At 48.9% G+C, this 26,679-nt stretch overlaps 2 protein-coding genes and 1 long non-coding RNA gene across 5 annotated transcripts; all 3 read right to left on the reverse strand.

Annotated features, from left to right (window-relative positions):
- Positions 1-3,336: 3,336 nt before the first annotated feature.
- On the reverse strand, positions 3,337-6,777 carry LOC123122024 (uncharacterized). 3 transcript variants are annotated; one of them, XR_006460013.1, is made up of 8 exons: positions 6,324-6,777; positions 6,018-6,230; positions 5,412-5,504; positions 4,861-5,004; positions 4,419-4,511; positions 4,230-4,314; positions 3,848-3,962; positions 3,337-3,554 (listed from the first exon to the last, which is right to left on the reverse strand). It is a non-coding gene; the product is annotated as an uncharacterized lncRNA (long non-coding RNA). The 3 variants fall into 3 exon arrangements; XR_006460012.1 differs by lacking the exon at positions 3,848-3,962 and having other exon boundaries at positions 6,324-6,775; XR_006460014.1 differs by lacking the exons at positions 3,848-3,962; positions 4,419-4,511 and having other exon boundaries at positions 6,324-6,774.
- Positions 6,778-8,665: 1,888 nt separating this feature from the next.
- Positions 8,666-10,029, reverse strand: LOC123125059 (protein RADIALIS-like 3). The gene is made up of 2 exons (XM_044545591.1): positions 9,679-10,029; positions 8,666-9,008 (listed from the first exon to the last, which is right to left on the reverse strand). Exon 1 carries the CDS (start codon positions 9,959-9,961, stop codon positions 9,692-9,694), a length of 270 nt encoding a protein of 89 aa, XP_044401526.1. The 5' UTR covers positions 9,962-10,029; the 3' UTR covers positions 8,666-9,008; positions 9,679-9,691.
- Positions 10,030-17,992: 7,963 nt separating this feature from the next.
- Positions 17,993-19,310, reverse strand: LOC123125060 (protein RADIALIS-like 3). The gene is made up of 2 exons (XM_044545592.1): positions 18,963-19,310; positions 17,993-18,364 (listed from the first exon to the last, which is right to left on the reverse strand). The coding sequence occupies exon 1, from the start codon at positions 19,243-19,245 to the stop codon at positions 18,976-18,978; it is 270 nt and encodes an 89-aa protein (XP_044401527.1). The 5' UTR covers positions 19,246-19,310; the 3' UTR covers positions 17,993-18,364; positions 18,963-18,975.
- Positions 19,311-26,679: the final 7,369 nt, after the last annotated feature.

Genomic DNA, 26,679 nt, shown 5'->3' on the forward strand with positions numbered 1-26,679 from the left:
TCAAAAGTTTGCCCAACTTTGATCCCCTAAAGTTTCAGATTTTTTTTGATTTTGTTTTCATTTTTATGAATTTACAGTTTCACGAGGATGTAGGGGCACCCAGGAGCTGTCACACCTTCCTCATATTTTGTTTTATTTTTGAAAGCACGGCCCTAAAGCTCTTTATTCGTTAGGCGGCACCTTATCTGATTGCAAAGAATCAATTAGATGAAGATTACATCATATATAACTGAAAGTTCATTACAGCAAAGCGCGCAGAAGAATGGGCTAAAGAATTAGCACTGCGCCCAGCAAATACTAGCTTAAACCCCTGGAAATAGTGGAGCATCGATCTTATCTCCTTCATGATATGAACTGAAAAGTGAAAACCACGCTCCATCACAAACACGATTGCATCTCCGCAAGCAAGAAGCAGACGACAAGTATGCTATATTTTTCTTAAAAAGGAGCTTAAATGCCCCGACCTCTGCATCAATAGATGCACACAATTATTTTTATTAAATTATTTAACAAAGGCCTGACAACAACCTACACGAAACAACCCAAAGCCACCACCCAAACGTACAAAATCGATAATGGGGAATGATGTCACTCCCCACCATTTAGAACCGGGAGCATAGACCCGGTGCAGCAGACCCAACGCGTACGCCACATGCACATGCTTCAGAAGCCGTCACCACCATCGATCCACTGACCCATCTACAGAAAACAGATCCACATTATACTTGCCAGGCTGACCAGCCATCGAAGCTGCCATGGCACCAAACATGTCACCTCCTTGCTTTCGTCGCCAAGACTGAGGTGCACCATGCCACCAAGACCCGCTGTCCTCGACGCGGTAGATGCCACGTCGTTCCACCTGCCAACCTTCACACCACCACCGTTGCCCGAGCCCTTGTCTGGAGCCCACCGCCCAGCCGCACTCTCTCGAAAACCAAAACCTCCCAAGATAGCACCTCCATGGAGGGTACGACGTGCATGACGCCGCCGCCCAATCCAAGGCTGAAAATAGAAATGAAGTTCGGTTTTGGGATGATACTTAAACATGACATGTTTGTGGCTTTACATTGGTTGCTTTGGCTATATGGAAATAATATGGTCGTTAATAATACAGGAATGTCTGAGCTCCTAGATATGCCGCTGACGAGGAAGGAAGCTACCACATCAAGGGGAGATCTATAGCACACTTATTCGCCGTCCTTGTCATTGTTGTCGAAGCCACAACGCCAGCCGACCGAAATTCTAATGATTAATGCCTAAAACTATAGAACCTCGAAATATGTTTACACCTCGCTTTATAAATAAAGCAACCACCAAGTTTACGCTACACATGAAATAAAGTTGTCTGCTGGGGCATCAGCACAAACACGCCAAAAAAGCATAAAAGAAATAAGAAAAAAGACCACCAAGTGGACGGCCTGAACCTACAGAAAACATGACTTGAACGCGGGGCTCCATCGACCCACCTACTCATTGTAACCGCAAGGCCACCAGGAGGAGAGGGGTCGCTAGAGAATGGCGGCAAAAAGGAGAACCCCCCCCCCCCCCCCCCCCCAAGGAATCGCCGCCATTTGTTTCCTCAGATTCAGTCTGTTTAGCAACGCTAGGAAGGGCATCAATAAGTAAGTAAATCCAGTTTGACAAAGATCAGTGCAATATTTCAGGTTCACGGACTGATTAAAATCATGGGCTAAAGGATTAATCGGCAGATAGAATTGCAGCAAAATTTAGGCCTACAGGCGTAATTCTCCTGTGAAATTGGCGCTATCTCGCACCATTTTGGGAGGCAGGAAAATAGTAGGGCAGTTACTAAACGACGATAGCGGCACAATAGCATTGATTTCACGGGCAGTTTAATTGAGATTTTAATCTTCCAAATATGTTTTCTATGGAGCACCAGTCCCGTATTGATGAGGTCCTCATGAATAGACCAGTGTAAACATTTTTTGTTAGAAAATGAGGACGACCCCTGGCCTCTGCATCTGGACGATGCATACAACCACTTTATTAATTATTCACAAAAACCTTACAAAGTAATACATCAGTATGTCTGAAGCCACCATCTTGGCAATATCTGTCGCAACTCCTATCCACTTGATGAAGGGGAGCCGATAGTTTGTGTCGAATACCAAACAGACCTCACACCATAGCATAACATCTAAAACCGAAGGCCCCAACCAAGCCACATTGTCGGGTCTGGAGCACACAGCAGTCCGGCACACTCTTAGAAGCCGCCGCCGTCTTCCGCCGATCCATCTTCAGAGCTGTACTGACGGATCGACCTTGTCAGGCCTAGCTGCCGTCGACGCCACCATGACGCTAGACAACGCCACCATCCTGCGCTCGTTCATCATCACGCGCCCACCGTCGAGACCCTAGTGCTCCATTCCACTGAGACCCGTCGTTGTCGACGTGCCAGATGCCACGCCGCCCCTCCTTCGCGAACAACACCTGTTGCCACTGGCCCCATCCCCTCCACCTGCAGTTCCTCTAACCAAGCACCCGAACACCCCAGGCGACGCCTCCAAGAAAGGCATGACGTACACGCAGTGCCGCCGCCGCCCAATCTGAGGAGAATTTGGGTCATCACTCGGGCATGGGTCGAGGTGGAGGGCAGGAACCTCGACGGCGCTTGCAAGGTGGAGAACGGCGACCTTGGTCGTCGCCACCGTTGGGATGAGTGAGTCATCCAGAGTTTCCTTCGGTCCAATGTCACCTCGACCAGCCCCGCGAATGCACTGAGGCCAACGACCAAGATCGCAAGACACCAGGTGCAACGGGAGAGGGCCTGTATCGGGGAGGAGATCCACCAGCAACTCACTGCCCACGCGGTCAAGACGCCGTCCAACCACCACCCGCGAACACTACACCACAGCACTACATCCCCAACAACCAGGTTGGCGTCGGTCGGGAAAAACTATTGCTGACCAACCTTGTCTGTTGGGGAAAGTCCAGACGGGAAAACCCTTTCCCGACCGACTGCTTGATGGCTATGGAATATCTTTCCCGACCGACAGTCTGTTGGGCCTACCATGGGCCTTTCCCGACCAACAGTCTGTTAGGGCAGCAACTGGCCTTTCCCGACCGACTATTGGACAGGGTATTCTTTCCCAACCAACATTCTGTTGGGCCTAGCATTATCCTTTCCCAACCGATTAGACGGCGTTTGTTTTGCCGACCAACAATCAGATGGGGTTTTCTTTTGCCGAACAGTTCACCAACATTTTGTTTAGCCAACCACAACTTTAATTAACATATGGTACTGATTGTCATATACATATAGTTCATTTGTTCTAAGCATAATCACCCAAACACCATACGTCACGCTCAAACCAAGAGCACGAAACATTTTTTATTCCATTAACTAATTGGCACATACATACACTTCAATCTGTTCTAAACAAAACCACCGAGGAACCATACATCAGGTTTACAAAAGGACAGTCAAAAGGTGCAAGTATGAGACATCAGTTGTACAAAATGAAAGCTAAAACATCTAGTTGACGTGGATCGTTGGCTTCATGGTTCCTTGTGAGTGTAGTCCTTTTTGCTTCCTACAAAAGTTAATCAATTCTCAGTTATAATACACTATTAGAAACTATACTACAGTACCAAAATGCCAACATACAGGATCATCACATTCTCAAAAATATAAATAGTAATAAATACAGAGAATTCAATAATCATGTGTTAACACTAACGTTGATCCTCGGTTGAGATTGTTCGCACTAATCTTTATATTTTGTATCCGCATACTTAGTTTGCTTTCGTTATGCATGTAACATAGATGGTCTAGGAGTATCTAGTCGTTGAAGGTTAAATCGAGTGCACGGAGGAGGCGAGATACCGGGCTGCAGTGCGATGCGGCGAGCATGGTGAGATGTCGATGGCGGCGTGAAGCCGCGGTGCTGTGTGATGCAGCACGCCGTGTGAAGCGGCAAGGCGCTTGACGACTGGAATAGCTAGAGGAGAATAGGCAAGTTAGTTTGTTTGTCAGCTACATGGCCGCTGACCAGGTGTGTGGCCGTTGAGTGGAGATGCGCAAGTGGACATGCATGCATGTAGGGATTAAGTGCATGGAATTAGTTGTGTGAGTGGGAGTGAGTTAGTGCCTAGACGTGATGTTAGTGGCCGGATGTGGCGCCTGAGTGGCCGCATATTAAGAAGCTACATCAGTTTGTGATGAAAATCATTCCTATCCGCAGCAAGAGTTTTCAATGTGCGCAAACCTTGACAAGTGATGTCCGGTCATCGGCTCGCCAGACCAAGATGTGCGCCACTAAAAATTCCTGAACAATAGTGGTTGCTAACCAACTGAAACAGGAGAAAAGGGGATTCAGGCTAACCAGCTGAAGCAGGATAAAAGATGCACCAAAACAAGCTAGAAATGATGTGCACACGTCAGCATGCATCCTTACAAAAGGGGCACGTAGGAAGATCTCTTTATAATATGTTATGCATGTAGGGATAATCATCATTCGAGTAGAGTCAGCATTACACTTCTGCAACTTCTACAGCAATAATGACATTATATATTAGTATATTACATCACCTCTATGAAATTTACTGCTGCTGAGCAAAAAAGGATTACATAATATATTTTATAGTGAGACATTTCTTTTTACCAAAACGATTAAGAGAAAAGAATGGCGCTGAACTAAACAAAGGGAAGTGACCATAAGTTGAGTAATATTGGTAAAAACGACAATCAACAATACTCATTGGAATAAGATTTAAATTACATGGTCGAATAAGATCTCCTTATCTCGATGAATCTCAAACTGGGATTTCGATATCTCAATAAATCTGAGATTCAGAGTTTCTAAAAGCTGCAATAATGCTTTACAAATCAGAGCTTACCTAAAATTAAAGAATATCTTGCCCAGAAGCCGAGGTAGGGACTCATTGAGTATGAGTACGACTATAAACTGCAAACTGTATGCTAGCTCTAATCTTGGTTGAAAGTTTTAAGAGCCAATTCTGAAGGCATCCGACTGTCAGCACCTGCAACATCTCATGTAATATGAATACCAGTTTTGTGTAAATCATGTAATAACATTAAACATCAATGTTGAATTTACACAACCATACTGTTAGTAACAAAGGCATGAATGAAACAAAAAGAATGTGGCCTATCTAATAATAGTAGGAAGAGCAACATAAATCCATATTCTCCTTGCAATGTGGCTTATCTAATAAAAGTACGAAGAGCAAAATAAATCTATGTTCTCCCAGCATTCTATGGTGCATGTTTTGCCCTGTTTGTGAGCAGAAGAATATGCAGGCTACTGTGAAAGCCAAGTTGTGCCTAACAATCAACATTCCAAGTTTCAGATAGGATATGAACCAAGAAAATACTGATTTTCTATACAGACATCACAGTTGTGGTGATTTCCGCGAAGAGGTGCAACCTGTTGGCGGCGTCGGATGGCTTGGGCTCCGAGTCCAGCACCGCTGCAGCAGCCTCCCACTCCGTCTAAGTGTATGGGATGCAAAGAAGAATCCTGGGAAAATATGGGATACATGAACTATTCTGGAAGTTACAGAACTACTGAAGCAAATTTAAAGATAAAATAGAACTGTAAAATCTATAGAAGCATGACTGTATAAATACAAACTGCTAGATATGTACTTTATCTTCATTCCAGTAAAACTGAACTAATTTTAATATAGTCCTATGTTTGCCAGAATTCTACAATGTTTAAATAAAAGTCTGAAACATTAGTATGATTATTTGGACTTTTTGTGGAACCTGAAGCTAGTTCTCAGGGTTGTCCCTCGTCTCAAAGCACAGATATGTGGATACGTTTTTCTATATAAATAAAGTAATGAATTTTCATATGATGAATACCCATGTATTGACCTTCAGGCACGCATAGCATAATTTGATAGTCTGGCAAGGGTTCAAACATCACAAATTACAACTCACAAGCTCTAAAGTTCACAAATCAATCACAACCAGTTCATAAAAAACAGTAGCTAATTAAGGTTTCCTGCAACACTACTGAAAGGAATACCTGTAGCATAGATTATTTTTTTCAATAATAGCATCAAGCTTGTTCTTCTCAAGTTCTCATATCCAGAAATCACACGAGATGTAGCTCTTAGACTGCATTGCCTGCTACCCCATTAGCAGATAGAGCCCCTGTTTTTGATGCTCTGCTTGAGCTGGAGCTCACATCCAAAACGCTGCTTGCTGGATAGAAGTACTATCCCAAGTCATGGCTGATCTGAACGGAAAAGGCAAAAGCAAATAAATCAACTAACGGCAGCACCGATTGAGGATGGGTGGAGAGGGAGAGGAGAGTGAAAAGAACACTCACCGCCCGGGGAGGGGAAGCACCAGCAGTCAACGGCCAGATCCTTCTTCAAACAAACCGACGAGCGCAGATCGGAGGAAGCCCATGGCGTGGCGGCGGTGGTGGCGGCCCCTGGGTGGCGACAGACGAGCGAGGGTGCGAGTGCTCTCTCTCTCGCAGGTGACCCACCTCTCCCTCCCTCCCTCCCTCCCTCTCTCAGCACCGGATCTGAGAGGGATGGCGGCGTCCACCACCGCGCCTTGGCCTCTCCCCGAACTCCAGCGCACAAGCTAGGGTTAGAAGTGTTCGGGGCCTAAGCAGTGGGGTTGCAGGAGGGTGGAGACAGGTGACGGCGTGCTGGAGACGGCGGGTGGTCGGCGGCGTGCGGGCTGCTAGCTAGCGGGCGGCGGCGGAGGGAGTGCGTGAGAGGATTTAGGTTTGGGGGATTTGGATTTGGTCGTGGCACCTGTTGAAGGCCGAATGAAAAAATAGGAAGGAGGCTTGGCGCTAAGTTTTTGGCCCGTGCGCGCGCAAAGACGGGCCGGCCCAATTGGTAATGAACAGTCGATCGGCATTAATCGCCGACCAACAGTCTGATGGAGATGCGGGCTTTCCCGACCGATAGTTTAACGTGAAACATTCCAGTATTGCCGACCGACAGTTGGACACGATACATCAGTATTATCGACCAACAGTTAGATAGAAGTTTTCCCAGCCAACAGTCTGTTGGTAAAATTGACTTTTCCCAACACACATCAGTAGGGAAATCTAGTGCGTGGTATAGTGGAACGCCGCCAACTGAGGGCTCCGTCGCTATGCTTACCCGGGCCACCGCCCCAGGTCGAGATTCCTCTGCGATGACCGAAGCGACGAGATCCGCCGCCACGCAGCCCACGTCGTCGCCCAAGCCTGCCGCCGCCCGAGCCCGCCGCCCCCGGGAGCCGCCACGCTTCCGGAAGAACCACACCCCATGGATTTGGGCGCCCGTGCACCACGACAAGCCCGCCGCCACCGGGAATGGCCGCGCCGTCGGGAGGGCCACACCCCGCGGATCTGGGCGCCCACGCCGCCCGCGGATCCGGGGGAGTGAGGAGAGGCCCTCCGCCGCCGCCATCGCACGCACAGGCTTTGCCCGGCGCTGACCACTGATAGCGGCGGAGGGGGAGGTGAGGGTTAGGGAAGGACTAGGCAGCAACGGCGACTGAGACCTCCCACGTGGCCCGTCAGGGGGGCGGCGAGTGAGGCAGTCGTGAGATGTACCATCATAAATTATTTTCACCTGACTGTAAACACACCACTAGTATTCAATCGTCATTTGAATACATATGGTGTTTGTGATAAGTTGACCAACATCAACCTACACATCACATGTAACCACGCTACCCATTTCCCCCAATCAAAGCCTGCATAAATTGGATGTTCATAGGTGTAGATCACATAATCGAGTGCACGGACTCATTTTTTTCTATGTGCCACGTTATTTAACAATGGGTATTGTAGAGCAAGCAGGTTGTCCCCAACCAAGTGTGTTTGCGAAAACTTGTAGAATGGCTATTGCCAACCTCAAACAAATCTCTCTTAAATAAACAAGACTTGGCCTTCATCAAGCCCTTCCAAAAAGGGGAGTCCGTTGATTTTGCTTCCACCTGAGATAGAGTTTTGGAATATAGATAGTTATTATGAATAAGCTCTTGCCATACACCTTCCTCGTTAAGCAATTTGTATAGCCATTTACCAAGCAAGTGCTTTTTTTTATCTTTAAGTTTTCAATACCCAAACCACCTTGATCCTTTGGCCAACAGAAGATATCCCACTTATCTAGTATGTACTTCTATTTGTGCTCATCGCACTGCCAGAAGAACCTAGATCAATTCAAATCAAGCCTTTTAAACACCCCTTCGGGCATTTCAAAAAAAGGACAACTGTGAGAATAGTGTTGATAAGAGTCAATTGTGCCCCATATGACATTAGTTCCCCTTCCAACTGTTGAGCTTCTTTTCAAAGCGATCGAGTTGCCTATATTCATTCTCTGTTTCCTTGGCATTTCCAAAGCAAAATAGCTCGCTCCTATGGAAATTTATTTTGAGACGCGAAGGCTGTTCGAAATAACAAAGAATCTACTTTGTTTTCGCTTCATACAGATCTGTTATTGTAAATGTTCACATAGTTTTCTATAAACTTGGTCAAACTTGTAAAAGTTTGACTTCTGTCAGAGCTAATATGCAAAATGAATAAACGGAGGGAGTACACAAGTTATCAGACGGCACGTAGCTAGTCGTACTTACCTACTTCATCTTCGTTGGAAGGGATCGATAATGATATGTAAAGTGCAATGCGAACATCCGTGTCTTGAACCAACTGATAGACAAACATGAATATTCTTCGAGCACAAGTTCATAAAGGAGTACAGAGAGTACTGGGGATTTACATCACTGATGTTTACCCCAAAACTTATTGGGGAGGAGTATTACTGTACACAATGAAAAATAAATGCTACCGTCTGCAAAACCAAGCGAACTTGATTTGCTTACAAACCTAATATTATGTACACACACATATGTTTTCTTCTTTTATTCCTAACCAAGTGCTCATAATCTTTGTTTTACGGTACATAATTATGCTTGCTTCAATAACATGGTCCCAGCTAAGGACTTGATTATGAACAGATTATCGTGTTTGCAGGATCTTCAGAATTCAGAAGCTTTTCTCCTGGAAAAAAAACAACGAGAGAGGTACCTTGTAAGCTAACTTACTACAACTTCTCAAATCTAGAACTGGGATAAATTAACATTTGCACTTCAGTAGGAGAATCATGCCCCCATTTCCTTGGATAGTGTTGTGTGAATATGCTAGACTTGGCAAAGAGTGTGGAATTTTGATGTTCTGTGATTTGGGATATGCAGCGCTGCCTCTCAAGGGGTACCATGGTTTTGGCCCTAAAGAGTGTGCAAAACAGACTTCAATTCACAGCCTTATGCGGGGATGCAGGATCTCTAAGATTAGCGCATCCATGCAAGCAAATTGTGCGTGCATGATGCTGTTCAAGCCTTCAAGGTTCCTGCTCCAGGCTTAAATTGTGTGCCGGATCCGCTTTGCTTGTGTGTAATAATAGTGCAATCACTGTCACACTAATGTTTGCAGTGCATCTGGAGCAGAAACAGCCAAGGAATCGACAGCATTGACAAGCGGCATTCCATTGTTGTTTATTTGTCAATTGACAACGTCAACCTAGCTAGGGCATGGTCTACCATTATTATGACAAGAGCAATTGATTGAGAACACTATATATCTTTGAGCGAGGACTCCTGCTGACACTTGACAGTTGACACACATATAGTACAGTATAGAAAAGAGAATGATCAGGTTGGGTTTTGGTTACCTTGATTGATGAATCAGTTCCAAGCCCCCTGGCCCTGGGTGTTGTACTTGGGGAAAGGGAGCCTGCCGGAGTCGATCAGCTTGATGTCGCTATCAAGGATCTCATAGTGGCGGCGCACCTCGTCGGCATTCTTGGTCCCGCCCATGGCGCGGGACACCTTGAGCCAGCGGTCGGGCGTGCCCTCGCCGTAGTAGGCGAGTGCCTCCTCGAACAGCTTATTCTCCTTCTTGCTCCACTCCGGGTTGGCGCCGCCGCGGGATGCGCTCCTTGACCCAGAAGACATCTCCAACTGGATCGGAAACCGAGCTAGCGCTGATGCTTTTTCTGATGGTTTTTGCACTTCCGAAGCTCCGGTGGTTATGGTTTGATGATCGCTGTGCTGCTTCGGTGCCCGCTATTTATAGCCGCTTGGGGCGCTGCCCCGCCGGACATGTCGCTCGAATGGTATCGGGATTGCCATCGGTTTGGGGATGGAAACGTCAGTGAGGCTAATTAATTACATTCTGATTCTAAACTTTTTTGGATGAAGGAGCTGGTCACTACGTATGCACACTCTCCCGTGCGGCGGCGGCGCGCCGCACCGGGGCCTCCCCGCCGGGCCTCCCTCTCCTCCCGCCGCCGCCGCCGAGGGCATCGCAGGCTAAGCCTGCGGGCCGCAGCGGCGGCGGCGGCAATCTTCCTCGTCCGGCGACAGGGGCGGAGGCACGTTATGGACACCGGTGTCACTGGCACCGGGTAAAATACGCATTTACCTTATACAAAGTCCAGATTTTTAGGCTGGACATCGGTAACTTTTGGACCTGGACACCGGCCAGCCCAGCGACTGACAAACACAAGCGAGGCAGTCCAGCCCATCTACGTAATGCCCACTCCAGAAACGATCGATTAATCCTTGGTCCCTGTATGTGCGCGTGTTGAAAGAAAAAAACACTATCGATCTGATTAATCGATCCCCAATACGGCTGTACCTTATCTATACGTGCACCTGTTCGGTTACTCATCCGCCCGGCTTCTGCGCCTCAACCCTCACAGCATCGCCCATCTCGGCCCTTCTCCGTCGCGCGGCCAGCCGCCGGTCCGCCCAGTCACCATTGTTCAAGCATCGCTAGCCGGCGACCTGAACCCTCACCCAGTCATGGATTGTTGAAAGTTTGAGGTACGTCTCGACTTCAACTCAGCACTTGGTAATTGCCGATCTCTTTCAAATCTGAAATCTCAGCTGTGTGTAGGAATTACAAAAAAATTAAGTTCTATTTTTCTAAGTGTATGGCTAGGGTCGTAAAATTTAAAGCTATTACAATTGGAAACAATTCGCTGTGATTCATATCTAACCAGGGGAGGATTATTTATGCAACAACGGCGAGACACAATGTCGAGTAAGTTTAAGTCCTTAATCGTATCATTCGATCGATACATTTTGTTTATTGTTTATGCTCTTGCATATGCAAACACAAATAATGTAACTCGTATATTTTTGCTAAAACAGTAATAATTAATCACAGGAGAATTTATAGAAAGGTTTCTTAAATAATATTGTAAATCGTTCATTGTTTGGCGTTCTTAGGCTTGTTCAAATTTGCATAATCAACTAGTATTTCAAATGGAAGTGAACAATTTATTTTGATAAGAAATCTCGTTGCCATATAATTAGTGTTCTTGGTGTGTTATTTTATATTATTGCTTGGTGTCCATCCTTATACATATGATGTGTACGTGCACGTGGACACCGGGACATTTTTGTTCTGGATCCGCCCCTGTCCGGCGATCGGATCTGGGTGGTGGCGACCCACTCCGGCCGATCCAAGGGCGATGGCGCAGGCCGGTGGCGACCAGGGCTGTTGTGCTGGTGCCGGTGACGAAGAGATCACGTCGGCGGCTAGGGTGTCCGATCTGGATCCCATTCGGATCTGGATGGTGGTTCCTCGAGCCGTCGTGCGCATCCTTTGTTCCGGCGCGGCAAGCGGCCTCTGGACTAGGCACGCGACACGAGGACGTTGGGGGCTCCGGCCCTTGGCGTGGAGGTGGTGGCCATCTTCTTCGCCGGAGGTGGTCGGCTAGATGGTTGTGGATTCTCGCATCCAGTCTCGGCGTACAGTGGGGAGACGGGGCTGCCGGTGAAAACCGTGCTATGACTCGGGTCATGGCGGGCGATGGCGGCGTTTTCGCGTCGTTATCTTGTTGAAGACATCGCCTTTGCAGCTTCTGTCGACTTGCTTGCGCTGCTCTGGGTGAAAACCTTGATCCGGAGTTTCCGGATCGGACGATGGCGGTGCTTTTGGGGCGTCGTTTTCCCTCATGGGGGCATCGTTTTTTGAGCAGCGGCTGGATGCAGGACTAGAGGACGGATTCTTTGGTGGAGCGGTGCGGCATCTCACTCATTGATGGCGGCGGATCTCGGTGGCATGGCGCTGTGGTGACTCTGCGTCCGATGCACGGAGATGGACTCGCGCAGGAGGGTGACGCGGTCTGGCGTCGTGGTGGCGTCGACGGCAGCTAGACCGGGCAAGGTAGATGCATCAGTACAGCTCTGAAGATGGATTGGTGGCAGGTGGCTGCGGCGGCCTCAGACCCGGCAGGCGTCCTGGTTGAGGAGTACGCCGGACTGGTAGGTGACCCATATCCGGCAGGCGTCCTGGATGGGACCTCAGGTCTTAGATGTTAGGCTTGGCTGCGAGGTCTGTTTGGTACGAGGCCCGGACTATCAGCATCCCTTCATCAGTTGGATAGGAATAGCGACACTTTTGTTGCCTAGTCGGTGGGTTCAGTCTTACTGTTGTATGACTTTGTAAGGTCTTGTGTGAATAATTAATAAAGTGGCTGCATGCATCGTCCAGATGCAGAGGCCGGGGGTCCTCCTCCATTTAAAAAAAAACGTATGCACACTCTCGAGCTGCATGCTCTATCCGATCGACGTGATAAGCATATGCTCATGCCTCTTGGAGGTGCAGTAGCCCAGAGCCACGCGCAGAAATTCGCCTTTCTTGTCGGTGCCCACGCTATGGATCGAGCGAGATACTAGCTAGGGAGATAGGCTAGCTAGGGTGGCGGGTGGGTATACGAACGATCGAGCCGAGAGAATCTACGGCACATCCGGAATGGGATGCCCTTTTTGGCTAAGGAAAAGGAGTAAATATTCTGAATCATGGCTGAAGTGATGCCTGGATTCCAATCCCGCAAGTTGGTGCCTGGAATCTGAGAGGTTCCGTTGGCAGATTTGGGATCCAGTTTGATGCAGATTGTACGTGGTGGCTGCGTGAGCTAGTAAGACACAAAGCATAGACCACGAGTACAAACCCAGTAAAAAACCACTAGAAGAACAGTGATCTCCGTGTTGTGAGGCTGCTAGGTACGTACTACAGCCACAACAGAGGCGAGCTGACAGAGAGAATTCAAGCAGCGTACTTATGTATTTCAGAAAGCATGAGCTCTGCCTAGCTAGCAGAAATTCGCCCTAAGTAAAGTAGCTGACAAGATGCATTTCAGAAAGGAGGTTCAGAAATCAGAATATGACGGGGGATCCTGTCATCCTGAAACCCCGCTTTATGCAAATTATATTTAGGATACTTGTATTTGGTAGTCTAGGATTTGTAATCCGTCTCCTACCTTATCTCCAGGAGAGGCGTCTTGTACTCAATATATACTCGCCCTCGAGTCTCAATAATACATCCATCATATTCCGCAACAATCCCTGTTTCTCCCTTTTAACATGGTATCTATCGCAAGTCGATCCTAAACCCTAGCCGCCGCCGCTTCCGCACCTGCGCGCCGCCCCCGGGACGGTCGACCTCCATGACCGCCGTCGGGGGCCGCGCCGCCCGTACCTAGGGTTCGTCCGCCGGCCGTGTTGGCCGGCTGCCCTAAAGAGTCTTTTTCCCGAGCCCTTGCTCCGGGTTTTTTCGCTCTCTCGCAGGTCGTTTTTTGATCGGCATTTTTCTTTTTGGTTTTCCGATTTATTCTTGATCGGTTTGCGTCGCCCGCCGCCGCCGTCGATCCCCGTGCGCCTCTACTCCGACCCCAGCGCGACCAGCCGGCCTCTCCTCCGACCCGGCGGCCACGCGTGCCGAGGCGGCCCGTTCGGGCCAGCCGCGGTCCGCGCGTCGGTTCGCCCGTCGCCCTGCGCCGGTTGTCACCGCCCTGTTCCGACCGGGACACCTGCATCGCCGCGACCCGGCGGCCTCGCGCCATGCGTCGGCCAATCATAGCCGACGCTCGCGCGCCGGCCCGCCCACCGATCCACGTCATCCGGCTCCGCCGCGTCTGCACGGCGGCTCGGCGGTCTACCTCGCCGGCCTCGTCCTCGGCTGCATCAGGCTCGTCGGCCGCCTCAACTCGGGCGCCGCTGCTCCGTTGGTCGCTCGGCCCTCGCTGCCCGGGCGTCGGCGCTGCTTTGGCAGCCCGGGTGCCGGTGCAGACGTCCCCTGCCGTCCGTCATCGCCGGCCTCATCCCGGACTCCGCCGCCACCACTCCTCCATCGAGCGGCGTCCCTGACGTCGCGCGCGATCGGCTTGATCATCCGCTCGCCGCCGCGATCCGCCTCATCTACGCCGCGCGACCGACCTGGCCCGTCGGTTACGCGCGCCTCCGCAGGTCCCGTGAAGATCGTCCCCGAGTTCAGCGCGCCTCTCTACCGATCGAGCATCGGGCTGCCGCTGCCTCGCCCCGTCGGGCCGCAGCGCCGCCGCCCCGTGGTTCTCCTCGCGGCTGCATCGACTCGTGCGTCGCCGCTACGTCGCCCCTTCGGGCCGTAGTGTCGCGATACGCGGTCCCTGCCGCCGTCCCGAGGCCGTCCCTGCGGTTGCACCGACTCGCGAACCGCCGTTGTGTCGCCCCTTCGGGCCGCAACGTCACGGCCCGTGGTCCCCGCCGCCGTCCAGAGGTCTTCCCGCCGTCGCCCCGACCCGCCTGCCGCCACTGCGTTGCCCCTTCGGGCCGTAGTGCCGCGGCCCGTGGTCCGCTCCGCCATCACCGCGCGTCGACCTCCCGTAGTATGCGCCGCGCCGTCTCCCTTGGCGCGGGAACGCCACCGTCCGCGTCGGTCTTCGTCATGCTGTCAGGGTTCTTCGCCTACTTCGAGCACCGCCGCCGCACTCCTAACCTAGCCGCCGCCGCTCTTCTTTGGCCGCCGCCGCGGCTACCTCTGTAGCTGTCGCCGCCGCCCGTCCACCACACTTCGTCTTCGTCCAGCACCAGCTCGTCTCCAGCGTCGCCGTCATCTACCCCGACCGCTTCATCTACTCCGACAACCGCGGGCGACATTGGCCCCGCGCCGATTGGCGCCGCAACCGTCGTCGAGTCCTTCTCTGCTGGCCTCTCCGACCTCTTCGACATGGTGTACAGTTCATGCAGGTCCCAGTCTACGCATGCCCGGTGCTGGCAACACCGCCGCGTGCCTTCGTCCACGACGTGTCCCCGGACCTGGCAAGCCTGGTGCGGCGCTTCGTCAACTTCGTCTTCGACCGTCTACGCATGCCCGGTGCTGGCAACACCGACGCGTGCCTTCGTCTACGATGTGTCCCCGGGGTTGGCAACCCCGGCGCGACGCGTCGTCAACACCATTCTCCTTTCTGGCGCATCACTTCTTCGACACCACTGCGCCCATGACTAACTCGGCGCCTCCTTGCGCCTGCGGCTCCACGGCGACTCCCTCGACACCGGCTACCCCGACTCGACATCGACCACGGCGTTCTTCGCACGGCTACCTCGACCACGGCTACACCACCCTACGCTCTCGGCTACATCGACATCGGCACAAAGGGCTATCATCCGCTTGAGCAACTCGTCGGCTTCCTCTACAGTCAACGCGTCCGCGACGCGACACCGTCCACGACGCTCCGGCTAGGACTGCGGGGGGATGTCAGTTCGTCGGCTGCTATTCTCTCCAGTCTGACCGTCCGCGACGCTCCTGTTGTTCGCAACGCTACCGCTACGACTGCGGGGGATGTTAGAGATATATTTGGGATACTTGTATTTGATAGTCTAGGATTTGTAATCCGTCTCCTACCTTATCTCCAGGAGAGGCGTCTTGCCCTCCAAATCTTGTACTCAATATATACTCGCTCTCGAGGCTCAATAATACATCCATCATATTCCGCAACAATCCCTCTTTCTCGCTTCTAACAGATTATATTCCAGCGAGATCGATCTGCTCGGTCCAATGCCTCCCCGATCTACTGTACTGGGGCAAGATGCCCAGTTTCTTTGGTCCACGGCCAGCACCAGACGGAACCGAGCGCCTCCACGTGAGCTAGCTAGCTTCTCTCATAAAGATGGAATATGTGGCAGCGGAATCTCTGCATGGTGGCGTTGGAAAATCTCGCAATGCCATGGCCCCCGTGGCCAACCGAGGAACATGAGCAGAGTCACAGGACCATGGATAGAAGGCATCGCAACCTCATCGTGGCATATGGTCAAATTCCTTCTCCAAACATATTGGAGTCGTGGCCGGGGAGACCCATTCTTTCTTTTTGGTCTTAGAAGTTGGAATAGATTCTACCAATTGGCGGCTACACATGGATGGTTGGGATTATGCCAGGATGCAAGGTGCATCAACAGCTACCTACTGCTACAGAGAACATTGCTGCAGAAATGTGGTAGTATATTTTATTTTATTTTTGTAAGCAGCGCCGTAAAGCACTCTATTGGTTAGAGCAACACTAGCCGATCTCCTAAAAAATAAGGAGTATTCGGCTGAGTAAAGCTTAGTGGAGTATTTTTACTCTACTAACTTTTGGCCGGACCTAGCCAATTCCCTTAATATAATGAAGTAATTCATGTAAATTCGATTTTGATATGATGGACATAGATCTTCTAACCGAAATTCGACACATAATTCACATTAACAATCCACCAAAACATAGTCTAGTTTAAAAATAAACTTACACCTTACTAATCTGACTTCACGAAGGCCAGCCAGTCCGCCCTAGACATCCCACCACCCGTGGGGTCAGGCCCGTGCCGTCGTTGTCGCGGTCGAGAAAGATTCTTCGCCATTCTTCAACGTCGACGTCATCGTCGCTGCTGCCGCCGTCATTGCCTCCTCCGTTGTCCTCCTCGTCACTTGAGAGGACCGTTTAGATCACTACTAGGTCTTATATTAGTTTACAGAGGATACTAGCTTAAACCCTGAAAATAGTGGAAATCGATCTCATCTCCTTCATGATATGAACTCCAGATTTGTCATCTTCCAAAGGTTCTGCACCATCTGGCAATTAGTCTCAACAATAGTAAATTGAAAAGTGAAAACCATGCTCCACCGCAAGCACAATTGCATCTCGATCTGCAAGCAAGAAGCACACAACAAACATGAGATTTTTTCAGAAATGGAGGTTAAAACCCCCGGCCTCTCAATCAATAGATTCATACATTCATTTTTATTAAATTATTTAACAAAGGTCTGATATACACCAAATAACTCGAAGCCACCACCCAAACCTACAAACTCGACAATGGGGAATGGCATCACTCCCCACCATTTAGAACCGGGCTCACCACCGGTCTGCTCGCATGATGTACCCGGAGCATAGTCCTGATGCAGCAGACCCGATGCGTACACCACATGCACACGTTTCAAAAGTCGCCACCCCATCGATCTGCTGACTCATCTTGAGGAAAGAGATCCGCATTATACTTGCCAGGACGACCGACCATCGACGCCGCCACAGCGCAAAACATGCCACCGTCCTGTGCTCGTCCATCCATTCACATCCGTCACTAAGACTGAGCTACACAATGCCGCCAAGACCCGTTGTCGTCGACGCGGTAGACGCCACGCCGCTCCAACTTCCAACCTCCACACCACTCGAGCCTCTGGAGCCCACCGCCCACAGCGCCACACTCTCCCTAAAACCCAAACCTCCAACACGGCACCTCCATGGATGGTACGGCGCACATGGGGCCGCTACTGCCCAATCCAAGGCTGAAAACATAGATGAAGTTCGGTTTTGGGATGATACTTAAACATGTTTGTGGCTTTACATTGGTTGCTTTGGTTATGTAGAAATAATATGGTCGTTAATAATACAGGAACATACGATCTCCTAGATCTACTGCTGATGAGGAAGGAAGCTACCACGTCAAGGGAAGATCTAGGACACACTTGAACGCCAGCCGGCCGTAATTGTAAATGTTCATATAGTTTCCTATAAACTTGGTCAAACTTTTCAAAGTTTGACTTCAGTCAAAGCTAATATGCGAAATAAGTAAAACGGAGGGAGTACACAAGTTATCGGATGGCACATAGTCATACTCACATCTACTCCATCTTCGTTGGAAGGGATCGATAGTGATAACATGTAAAGTACAAAGTAAACATCGGAGTCTTGAACCAACTGATATTGGCAAATAGGAATATTCTACCAGCACAAGTTCATAAACAGTACACACAAGTACTGGGGATTTACATCACTGTTGTTTACTCCAAAACTTACTGGGGAGGAGTAATACTGTACACAATGAAAAATACAAGCTACCGTCTGCAAGACCAAGCTCAATTGATTTGCTTACAAACCTAATATTATATTATGTACACACACATATGTTTTCTTCTTTTATTCCTAACCAAGTGCCCACAATCTTCGTTATACGGTACATAATTACGCTTGCTTCAGTAACATGGTCCCAGCTAAGGACTAGGTTATCAACACATTATCCTGTTTGCAGGATCTTCAGAATTCAGAAGCTTTCCTCCTGAAAAGAAAAATACAACGAGAAAGGTACCTTGTAAGTTAACTTATCTCAACTTCTCAAATCTAGAACTGGGCTACATTAACATTTGCATTTCAATAGGAGAAACATGCCCTTATTTGGATAGTTTTGTGTGAATGCTAGGCTTGGCAAAAATGAATTCCACTGGATACTTCTCTATATATGTTCTGCAATCTGGTTTTTGGCCCTAAAGGGTGTGCAAAACAGACATCAATTCCCAGCCTTATGCAGGGACGCAGGAACTCTAAGAAAGGGATCTCTAAGATTAGCGCATCCACGCAAGCAAATTGTGCGTGCATGAAGCTGTTCATGTTCAAGGTTCCTGGTCCAGGCTTAAATTATGTGCAATAATAATAGTGCAATCACACTGATGTTTGCAGTGCATCTGGAGCAGAAACAGCCAACGAATCGACAGCATTGACAAGCGGCATTCCATTGCTGTTTCTTTGTTAATTGACAACGTCAACCTAGCTAGCGCATGCTCTACCTTTATTATGACAATTGATTGAGATTGCTATATATCTTTCACACATAAATTGTACTAGAAAAGAGACAAGGATCAGGTTGGGGTTTTGGTTACCTTGATTGATGAATCAGTTCCAAGCCCCCTGGCCCTGGGTGTTGTACTTGGGGAAAGGAACCCTGCCGGAGTCGATCAGCTTGATGTCGCTATCAAGGATCTCGTAGTGGCGGCGCACCTCGTCGGCCGTCTTGGTCCCGCCCATGGCGCGGGACACCTTGAGCCAGCGGTCGGGCGTGCCCTCGCCGTAGTAGGCGAGTGCCTCCTCGAACAGCTTGTTCTCCTTCTTGCTCCACTCCGGGTTGGCGCTGCCGCGGGATGCGCTCCTTGACCCAGAAGACATCTCGAACTGGATCGGCAACCGAGCTACGTTTGCACTGATTGATGGCTTTTGCACTTGAGAAGCTCTGATGGTTATGGTTTGATGACTGCTGTGCTGCGTCGGTGCCCGCTATTTAAAGGCGGTTGGGGCGCCGCCCCGCCGGACTTGTGGCTCGAATGGTATCGCGGGATTGCCATCGGCTTGGGGATTGAAAGGTCAGTGAGGCTAATTAGATTCTCAACTTTTTTGGACGAAGGTGCTTCCTTTGGAATGTAGATTCTGGTGCTGCGATCCGCTTGGGATGACACATAGAGGTGCGCATAATTGGTAGATCCCGCACCCCCTCCGCGCGGACGAAGGAGGACCATCGATCCACGTCAACGTCTCAAATGCATGGCACTGCATCCACAGGTTAAAGAAACCCAGTCCCCGACCCTGGCTCTATCTTTTATTTTCTTGAACCGTGCTCAACCCCTTTCCATTACTCTCATAAAGAAAATATAACTGTTCATAGTTCAAAAAAAAAGTACAACTGTTCAAGAGATTCGTCAGAAGGAAACGATAAAGGGGAAAAGAGCGAGTTATGCACTAACAAGAAACCCAACACGCACGCCTCCAATCGAAATGTGCACTATGGAGCGAAAACATGTTAGCACCTAGCATAGAACCTACACTACACCGGCAGATCAGCAACATCTTGTTAGCTAATCTAGTCGGTAAGAATAAACTCGCAGTAGTTAGTTTGTTTCCAGCTTAGTTTGTCTGGCAAGAGCCCGCGACTTTTGCGCGCCTTGCATGTAGGCTGCATGGGCCTGTAGCACGATGTGACCACATCACATTAGCCCATGCGTTTAGCTCGGGTGGTTTAGCACGACGCGAACTCGTGGGATGGCACGAGTGGTCAGGGTCGTGGCACAAAGGTAGGAAACTACCTGTCACGGTACCCAATAAATAGAGGAAGAATAAACGAGAAAAGTCGCAAGTTTTGCACGCGATGCAAAATCCATGGAGTCTTTCCTTGTGTGATCGAGTGATTAGCGCAGATTAGACTCTAACAATTGGCATCAGAGCCGGTTCACTAGTAGAAAAGAGGGCTTTGGTTCAGGCCAGGTCAGCCCATTAGTCCCGGTTCAGTCCAGAACCGGGACCAATGGGGGCACTGGTCCCGGTACGTGAGGCCAGGGGCCTGCCGGGCCTCGTGGGGGCATTGGTCCCGGTTCGTCTGGCCCCTTTGGTCCCGGTTGGTGGGACGAACCGGGACCAATGGGCCTCGCTCCTGGCCCACCACCATTGGTCCCGGTTGGTGGCTTGAACCGGGACCACAGGCTGCCCTTTAGTCCCGGTTCATGCCATGAACCGGGACCAATGGGGTGCCTATATATACCCCTCGCCCGCGAGCAGAGCACTCCAGTGCTCTGTTTTTCTCTGGCCGACGAGGGGAGGGCTTTGTGGTGCTCTAGCTCACCTCCGATGCACATGAGGTGTTCGATGAAATGCCCGAGCCACACTAGTTAAGCTTTCTCCTCTCGAAGCTCGACCTCAAAGCTCCATTTTCCTCGAGATTTGTCTAGGTTTAGCGGCCCGTCACGTCCCATTCCCGTCTTCACCGCCGTCGATCGCCCGCGCCGATCTCGTCGCCGGCACCACCGTGGTGAGCCTCTTGTTCTTATCTTCTTTCTGAAAGAAAAAATTCTTACTTTAGATAGATACTTGTCTAATTTTCTTACTATTTTATTGCTTGTTATTATATAGTGCGATGGTTTTGGTATCCGCCCCCGTCGGCCCTCGTCCTGTCTATGATTCGGATGTGGTATATATTATCTTTATAACTATTGGTTCATTTATTGTTTATGAAAATTATGCCGACCAACGTGACATAGATTTTATTTATCTAGGAGGTATGTGAACCGGAAATTCCAACCGACCCTATTGTCGAGAGGTTAAATTTAGTTGAAGAAGAAAACAATTTCTTGAAGGAAAAAATAAAAAAATTGAGGAGGAGAAGATGATATTGGAGTTGCATGTTGCGGATGTCGTCGATGATCACAAGATCAAGATGGATGCAATGCGCTTGAAGATTAGAAAGATTAGAAAATATGCCATTCATACCGAGGCTTGGTATCATTATGCCGTTGGATCAATTGTTACCTTGGTTGCGATTATGATCGCATTTGTTTTCGCATTGAAATGTTTTACATAGTTTCAATGTATGGTTTAATTAATTAGATGCTCTGGAGAGCTATATGTTGTTAGATGAGTACTATGTATGTACTTTGGTTTTAATGTGATGATGAACTTCTATTAATTTGGTCACTTAATTATCTATTCATGATGTTCTGTAATGGTTTTTGACACACTTAATTATATATAATGCACGCAGATGAACCGGCAATGGATGTACGGTGACAGACACACCTCCGAGTACATTAAGGGCGTGCATGATTTTCTCGAAGTGGCTGAGGCAAACAAGCAGAATGGTTTTATGTGTTGTCCATGCCCTAAATGTGGGAATACGAAGTCTTACTCTGACCGGAAAATCCTTCACACCCACCTGCTTTACAAGGGTTTCATGCCACACTATAATGTTTGGACGAGGCACGGAGAAATAGGGGTTATGATGGAAGACGGCGAAGAAGAAGAGGACGATGACAACTATGTGCCCCCTGAATACGGTGATGCTGCAACGGGGGAAGCTGCTGAAGATCAAGAGGAACCAGACGATGTGCCCAATGATGCTGCAACGGGGGAAGCTGCTGAAGATCAAGAGGAACCAGTGCCCGATGATGATGATCTCCGCCGGGTCATTGTCGATGCAAGGACGCAATGCGAAAGTCAAAAGGAGAAGCTGAAGTTCGATCGCATGTTAGAGGATCACAAAAAAGGGTTGTACCCCAATTGCGAAGATGGCAACACAAAGCTCGGTACCGTACTGGAATTGCTGCAGTGGAAGGCAGAGAATGCTGTGCCTGACAAAGGATTTGAGAAGCTATTGAAAATATTGAAGAAGAAGCTTCCAAAGGATAACGAATTGCCCGACAGTACATACGCAGCAAAGAAGGTCGTATGCCCTCTAGGATTGGAGGTGCAGAAGATACATGCATGCCCTAATGACTGCATCCTCTACCGCGGTGCGTACAAGGATCTGAACGCATGCCCGGTATGCGGTGCATTGCGGTATAAGATCAGACGAGATGACCCTGGTGATGTTGACGGCGAGCCCCCCAGGAAGAGGGTTCCTGCGAAGGTGATGTGGTATGCTCCTATAATACCACGGTTGAAACGTCTGTTCAGAAACGAAGAGCATGCCAAGTTGATGCGATGGCACAGTGAGGACCGTAAGAAAGACGGGAAGTTGAGAGCACCCGCTGACGGGTCGCAGTGGAGAAAAATCGAGAGAAAGTACTGGGCTGAGTTTGCAGCTGACCCAAGGAACGTATGGTTTGGTTTAAGCGCGGATGGCATTAATCCTTTCGGGGAGCAGAGCAGCAATCACAGCACCTGGCCCGTGACTCTATGTATGTATAACCTTCCTCCTTGGATGTGCATGAAGCGGAAGTTCATTATGATGCCAGTTCTCATCCAAGGCCCTAAGCAACCCGGCAACGACATTGATGTGTACCTAAGGCCATTAGTTGAAGAACTTTTACAGCTGTGGAATGGAAACGGTGTACGTACGTGGGATGAGCACAAACAGGAGGAATTTAACCTGCACGCGTTGCTGTTTGTAACCATCAACGATTGGCCCGCTCTCAGTAACCTTTCAGGACAGACAAACAAGGGATACCACGCATGCACGCACTGTTTAGATGACACTGAAAGTATATACCTGGACAAATGCAGGAAGAATGTGTACCTGGGCCATCGTCGATTTCTTCCGACCAACCATCAATGTCGAAAGAAAGGCAAGCATTTCAAAGGCGAGGCAGATCACCGGAAGAAGCCCGCCATGCGTACCGGTGATCACGTACTTGCTATGGTCAATGATTTACACGTAATCTTTGGAAAGGGTCCCGGCGGACTAGCTGTTCCGAATGACGCTGAGGGACACGCACCCATGTGGAAGAAGAAATCTATATTTTGGGACCTACCCTACTGGAAAGACCTAGAGGTCCGCTCTTCAATCGACGTGATGCACGTGACGAAGAACCTTTGCGTGAACCTGCTAGGCTTCTTGGGCGTGTATGGGAAGACAAAAGATACACCTGAGGCACGGGAGGACCTGCAACGTTTGCACGAAAAAGACGGCATGCCTCCGAAGCAGTATGAAGGTCCTGCCAGCTACGCTCTTACGAAAGAAGAGAAAGAAATCTTCTTTGAATGCCTGCTCAGTATGAAGGTCCCGACTGGCTTCTCGTCGAATATAAAGGGAATAATAAATATGCCAGAGAAAAAGTTCCAGAACCTAAAGTCTCATGACTGCCACGTGATTATGACGCAACTGCTTCCGGTTGCATTGAGGGGGCTTCTACCGGAAAACGTCCGATTAGCCATTGTGAAGCTATGTGCATTCCTCAATGCAATCTCTCAGAAGGTGATCGATCCAGAAATCATACCAAGGCTAAGGAGTGATGTGGCGCAATGTCTTGTCAGTTTCGAGCTGGTGTTCCCACCATCCTTCTTCAATATCATGACGCACGTCCTAGTTCATCTAGTCGACGAGATTGTCATTCTGGGGCCCGTATTTCTACACAATATGTTCCCCTTTGAGAGGTTCATGGGAGTCCTAAAGAAATATGTCCGTAACCGCGCTAGGCCAGAAGGAAGCATCTCCATGGGCCATCAAACAGAGGATGTCATTGGGTTTTGTGTTGACTTCATTCCTGGCCTTAAGAAGATAGGTCTCCCTAAATCGCGGTATGAGGGGAGACTGACTGGAAAAGGCACGCTAGGAGCGGACTCAATAATATGCAGGGACGGGCATTCTTGGTCTCAAGCACACTACACAGTTCTACAGAACTCTACCTTGGTGACCCCGTATGTCGATGAACACAAGAACAGTCTGCGCTCCAAACACCCGGAGCAGTGTGACGACTGGATTACATGTGAACACATCAGGACTTTCAGCAGTTGGTTGGAAACACGTCTCAGAGGTGACACCACTGTTTGTGATGAGTTGTACTCGTTGTCCAGGGGACCATCTTCGACTGTATTGACTTACAAAGGATACGAGATAAATGGGAATACATTTTACACGATCGCCCAAGATCAAAAGAGCACCAACCAAAACAGCGGTGTCCGCTTTGATGCAGCAACCGAGAGGGGAAAGGACACATATTATGGTTACATAATGGACATATGGGAACTTGACTACGGACATGATTTTAAGGTCCCTTTGTTTAAGTGCAAATGGGTCAATCTGTCAGGAGGCGGGGTACAGGTAGACCCACAGTACGGAATGACAACAGTGGATCTGAACAATCTTGGGTACACTGACGAACCGTTCGTCCTAGCCAATGATGTGGCACAGGTTATCTATGTGACGGACATGTCTACCAGACCGAGAAAAAGAAAAGATAAGGAAGCGAATACATCATACGATGAGCCAAAGCGCCACATAGTTCTTTCAGGAAAAAGGGACATTGTGGGAGTGGAGGGCAAGACAGACATGTCTGAAGATTATGAAAAGTTTCATGAAATTCCTCCCTTCAAAGTCAAGGCTGACCCAAGCATCCTGATAAACGATGAAGATTATCCATGGTTACGGCGCAATAAGCAAATGACACAACCGAAGAAAAAGTGCAGACTTTCTCCCGCAACTATTATGATGATACCATGCCAACTTTGTAACACACGAGTATGATACCATTGTCCGTTTTGTACATGAAGTGCATTCAGTTTTTGCCGTAACCCTCTCAACTTTCTTGCACATGCTATGTGGATGAAATGATGATACCATACCAACTTTCAACCTTTTCAGAGTTCATTTGAAATGCTTTTCAATTTCAGGGTCTTATAACTCAAAATAATCAATAAATGCATGAAAAATAACAAATGAAGTCAGAAAGGGTTGAAAATTGATGATGTGGCTTTGAATGGTGCATTTTGAACACACAAAAAGTCAGGAGTTCAAATAAGTTAAAAAAATGAAATCCCTTTGTAACAGACGAGTTTCCGTATGAAATCCTGATACTTCGAAAGAGATTGTCCGTTTTGTACACGAAGTGCATCCAGTTTTTGCCGTAACCCTCTCAACTTTCTTGCACATGCTATGTGGATGAAATGATGATACCATGCCAACTTTCAACCTTTTCAGAATTCATTTGAAATGCTTTTCAATTTTAGGGTCTGATAGCTCAAAATAATCAGTAAATGCATGAAAAATGGTGCATGAAAAATAACAAATAAAATAAATAAGTAATTAGAAAAAAAATATAAACTTTAATAAAATATATAAGTAGAAACAAAATAAAATAAACTTTAATAACATAAATAAAATTTATGAAACTAAAATTATCAAAGTATTTTCTGTTCCAAACATTAAAAGCAACCTCTAGTATTATTGAAACTAAAATTATCGAAGTATTTTCTGTTCAAAATCATTGAAAGCAAAAAGAATTTTCATAAAGAACTTTTTTTGTTAGAAACTTTAATAGCAAAAAGAATTATCATAAAGTAAAATAAATAAGTAATTAGACAAAATAAAATAAAATAAATAAGTTTTTTGTTGTAAGTAGAAACAAAACAAAATAAATAAAGCAAAAAATAAAACAAAAAAGGCAAAAAATAAAAATTATGCCACCTACTGGGCCACCACGGCCTGAATACGACTAGAAACCCATCCATGGGCCAGGATTCAGGCCCGCAGAAGGCCGAGTAGGCCCACAGGCATGTACAGAGAGGTTAGGCCCGTAAGCCTGCTTTAGAGAGGAGCTCGACAGCTCAGGCGCACCGCATCTTATAAACAGGTGCGGCTCTCTCTCAGCTAGCGAGGTGGGACTAAACTCCCACCACCACGCCGCTGTGCAAGGCTTTCCGTCCCGGTTGGTGGCACCAACCGGGACCAATGCCCCCCTTTAGTCCCTGTTGGTGCCACCAACCGGGACCAAAGGCCGGCCTTTGGTCCCGGTTGGTGGCACCAACTGGGACTAAAGGGTGTCTTTGGTCCCGGTTGCTGCTATGAACCGGGACCAAAGGCCTGGGTATATAAGTAGCACTTAGGAAAATTTGACGAACTCATCGCCAGTTGCCCCGACGACGCCGAGCTCATCGACGCCGCCAGGCTGCCCAGATCAACGCCGTCCGCTGTCCCGACGCCCAGAAGCCGTCCGCGTGCCGCCCCGATGCCGTCCGCGCGCCGCCCCGACGCCGTCTGCGCGCCCCTGTCGTCGCCCCTGCCCCGTCACCGCCAGGCTGCCCCGCCGCCCCCGCCGACGCCATCATCGTCGCCCGCGCCCGTCGTCGTCGTTGCCGTTGCCCGCGCCCGTCGTCGCCGACGTTGCGGGGAAGCTCCACGCC

The sequence above is a fragment of the Triticum aestivum genome, chromosome 5D (assembly GCF_018294505.1).
Source record: "Triticum aestivum cultivar Chinese Spring chromosome 5D, IWGSC CS RefSeq v2.1, whole genome shotgun sequence".
NCBI classification, from domain to species: domain Eukaryota; kingdom Viridiplantae; phylum Streptophyta; class Magnoliopsida; order Poales; family Poaceae; genus Triticum; species Triticum aestivum.

Excerpts from the sequence above, each read along its gene's own strand:
- LOC123125059 (XM_044545591.1), bottom strand. The coding sequence starts at position 9,961 with ATGTCTTCTGGGTCAAGGAGCGCATCCCGCGGCGGCGCCAACCCGGAG.
- LOC123125060 (XM_044545592.1), bottom strand. The coding sequence starts at position 19,245 with ATGTCTTCTGGGTCAAGGAGCGCATCCCGCGGCAGCGCCAACCCGGAG.